Source organism: Phalacrocorax aristotelis, chromosome 13 (assembly GCF_949628215.1).
Source record: "Phalacrocorax aristotelis chromosome 13, bGulAri2.1, whole genome shotgun sequence".
Lineage (NCBI taxonomy): Eukaryota > Metazoa > Chordata > Aves > Suliformes > Phalacrocoracidae > Phalacrocorax > Phalacrocorax aristotelis.
In genome coordinates, this window is record NC_134288.1 from 7,889,312 (window position 1) to 7,891,904 (window position 2,593).

Below are 2,593 nucleotides of genomic sequence, written 5' to 3' on the forward strand. Positions count from 1 at the left end.
TAAGGAAATACTACAAAGTTTAAAAAGCCAAAATTACTACTGGAAGAAAACAAACCTGTCTTACGTTTAGCATTCTATTTCAGCATTGCCCATGTCCTGGAATTCAGTCCTCCTAAATATTTTCAGATATGTAGAGCCATTTATAACGGATTTAAATGCTTTTTTGTAAAGTCTTCTGAGAAAAAGAACACCTTTTTTTTTTTTTTCTTAATTACCTTTTGTAGAAGCTCTGGTATCCCCAGTTCCTCTTACCTCCCCCTAACTCATGGTCCACAGGCTGAGAAAGACTACTCAGTACAGTTCTAACCACATGAAGAGAGTGAGTGGAATGACACTGTAAACTACTTTTTAGAAGAAATATTTAATATTTAGAAGAAATATTTAGAAAAGTGACCCTTTGATGCTTCTCTCTTGTCTGTGCTCCCATCTCACAATTACTTTTATTACTTTATGACGCTTACACTCATTCAAATTTATTTATTTGAAGACACAGTTATCAAAATAGTGATCTCTGAAATAAAACCAACTGGAAGTATAAATAACCATATTTGCAAAACCTAAGTACGAATATTTCTCCATCCCTAAGCCCATTCTTTTCTACCCAATCATGGACCTCTTCCTTCCCCTTAGTCGTACTTCATCCAGCCTTTTGATCACAGGACCGGATTTCTTAGATGTAGCTGCATAGGTCTTTAGCAGAGTTTTAAACATAGCTTCAGTATCTGGATGAGCACTAAGGAAGGCCTTTTCCAGAACGTACAGATCAACTCCTTTATCCTCTGGAAGACCTGAAATAAAACTGAGTCCAAAGTCTATCAGCACCAAGTCCAGCTTCTCCATGGGTGGTCGCAGAAGTATATTGGAAGTTGTAAGATCCCCATGTATAAGATCTTCATCATGCATTCTTGCTAACAGCTCACCCATCTTCTCTGCTAAGGTAAGGAGGCTACTGGTATCATTTCCACTCTGTTGTATGGAATTTATATGATCTTGAACAGTAATTGAGTCTACAATATCTTCAAGATATATGGAGTTGGTGACATGATCCACAAAGTAGACCACTGGAGCCGGAATCCCTGTTTAAAAGAAGACCGAATGAAATGCTAACTGTTAACTTACAAGACTTTCCAACTTTAACAACAAAACACAACCAATACAGGTCTTAACCATAAACACCTGTCAAGATCATCTCAGCCACCGATAACCCACACCTTGGAATTCCCCCTGCCAACCCCTGGTCTCCAACCTATGCTGCACCAGCCTCCAGCCTTACACCTAGTTGGCAGCTCGAGCTTGGTAACAGGACTTAACAGGAGGGTCCTGAGACCCCCAGAAAAAGCCCCACGCCGCCCCCGGGCCCACCTGCCCGCCGGCACCGCAGCAGCGACCGCGCCTCCTGCGCCGTGCGCCGCCGGCTCAGCCGCTCCTCCAGCGCCGGGTGGCGGTACCGCTTCGGGATGCGGAGCTTGGCCACCGCCGCCCGCCCGAGGAAGAGCCCCCGGTAAACGCGGGCCTCGGCGCCCTGCTGCACCAGCCGCAGCCCGGGCAGCGCTGGCGGCGGCGCCTCGGCCACCACAGGGCCCGCGGAGCCCGCCTCGGGCTCGGGCATCGCGGGGCCCGCGGCGCTCGCCTCGGGCTCGGGCTCGGGCTCGGGCCCGGGCCCGTCCACGGCGGGTCCCCCGGCCACGGCCATGCCGGAGCTCAGGCCGCACGCCCCAGCCTCGGCAGCCGCCATCACAGGGCCCCGCAGCCACAGGACGCATGCGCGTCACGCCTACACTTCGGCAATCTTCGTTAGCGCTCGCCGGAAACAACCGAACTCCGCTAAGCTTCGCTCCGCCCCATATCCCCCGCTTGTACCGCTCGCGCTGCCCTCCGTATAGCGCGCCCCGTCCCTCTCCTCCCTGTTCTTGCTGCTCCCGCGGGTGCCTCGCCCCAAAACCCTCTTTGTGCTTCCCTCATAAGTCCTGCTGCCCTCTGCTTACCTCAGCCGTGCTGGGAGATACTGAGTAGCGGCAGGATGGTAGTTCTTGTGCACGAGCTTGCCCCAGCCCCAGCTGGGGTGTTTTCCTGTGTTCCTGCCAGTGCAAGAGCGAGACCCGCCGCTGACGCAGGGTCTGCAAGCAAGGCACTGGGTGTGCACCTTCCCAAGGCAGCAAGCAGGGTCTGCGATCTCCCCACAGTGCTCCCAGCACCACCTAAGAGCTGCCCGCCAGGGCATCGCCCCCAGGACATTGCACCCGGGGCATCACCACCAGGATGCTCCACCACCAGGGTATCAGCACCAGACTTCACCACTGGGACTCCACCACTGGCTTCTGGACCTTCATGTGCCAAACGCCTTCCCTGAAGCCTGTGCAAAATCCACTGCAGCTGCCCAGTTCGTGGTTGGGGAGGAGACGGGTTTTGCCCATAGGCTGCAGGGGATCGTCAGCCTGCAACGGGGCACGGTGTGACCCAGGTGCCTGTGCTGGGCAGCACCAAAGCTTCTGGCCCTGATGCTGGCACAGGCTGCTTGTGTGGTGACTTGGGTATCCCCAGTTCCTCAAGCAGCCAAGGCCCACATCTCCATGTTAGTAAAAGATGGACAAGC

The 2,593-nt window shown here is 53.3% G+C and overlaps 1 protein-coding gene across 1 annotated transcript; it reads right to left on the reverse strand.

The window, feature by feature from the left end:
* Positions 1-342: 342 nt before the first annotated feature.
* TP53RK (TP53 regulating kinase) lies at positions 343-1,783 on the reverse strand. Its single transcript, XM_075108794.1, has 2 exons — positions 1,363-1,783; positions 343-1,076 (listed from the first exon to the last, which is right to left on the reverse strand). Exons 1-2 carry the CDS (start codon positions 1,733-1,735, stop codon positions 598-600), a joined length of 852 nt encoding a protein of 283 aa, XP_074964895.1. The 5' UTR covers positions 1,736-1,783; the 3' UTR covers positions 343-597.
* Between the last annotated feature and the right edge of the window lie 810 nt (positions 1,784-2,593).

Coding starts and splice junctions, on each gene's coding strand:
- TP53RK (XM_075108794.1), bottom strand. CDS start 1,735: ATGGCGGCTGCCGAGGCTGGGGCGTGCGGCCTGAGCTCCGGCATGGCC. Junction 1,077..1,362: donor GCTGCGGTGCCGGCGGGCAG/GTGGGCCCGGGG, acceptor TCTTTTAAACAG/GGATTCCGGCTCCAGTGGTC.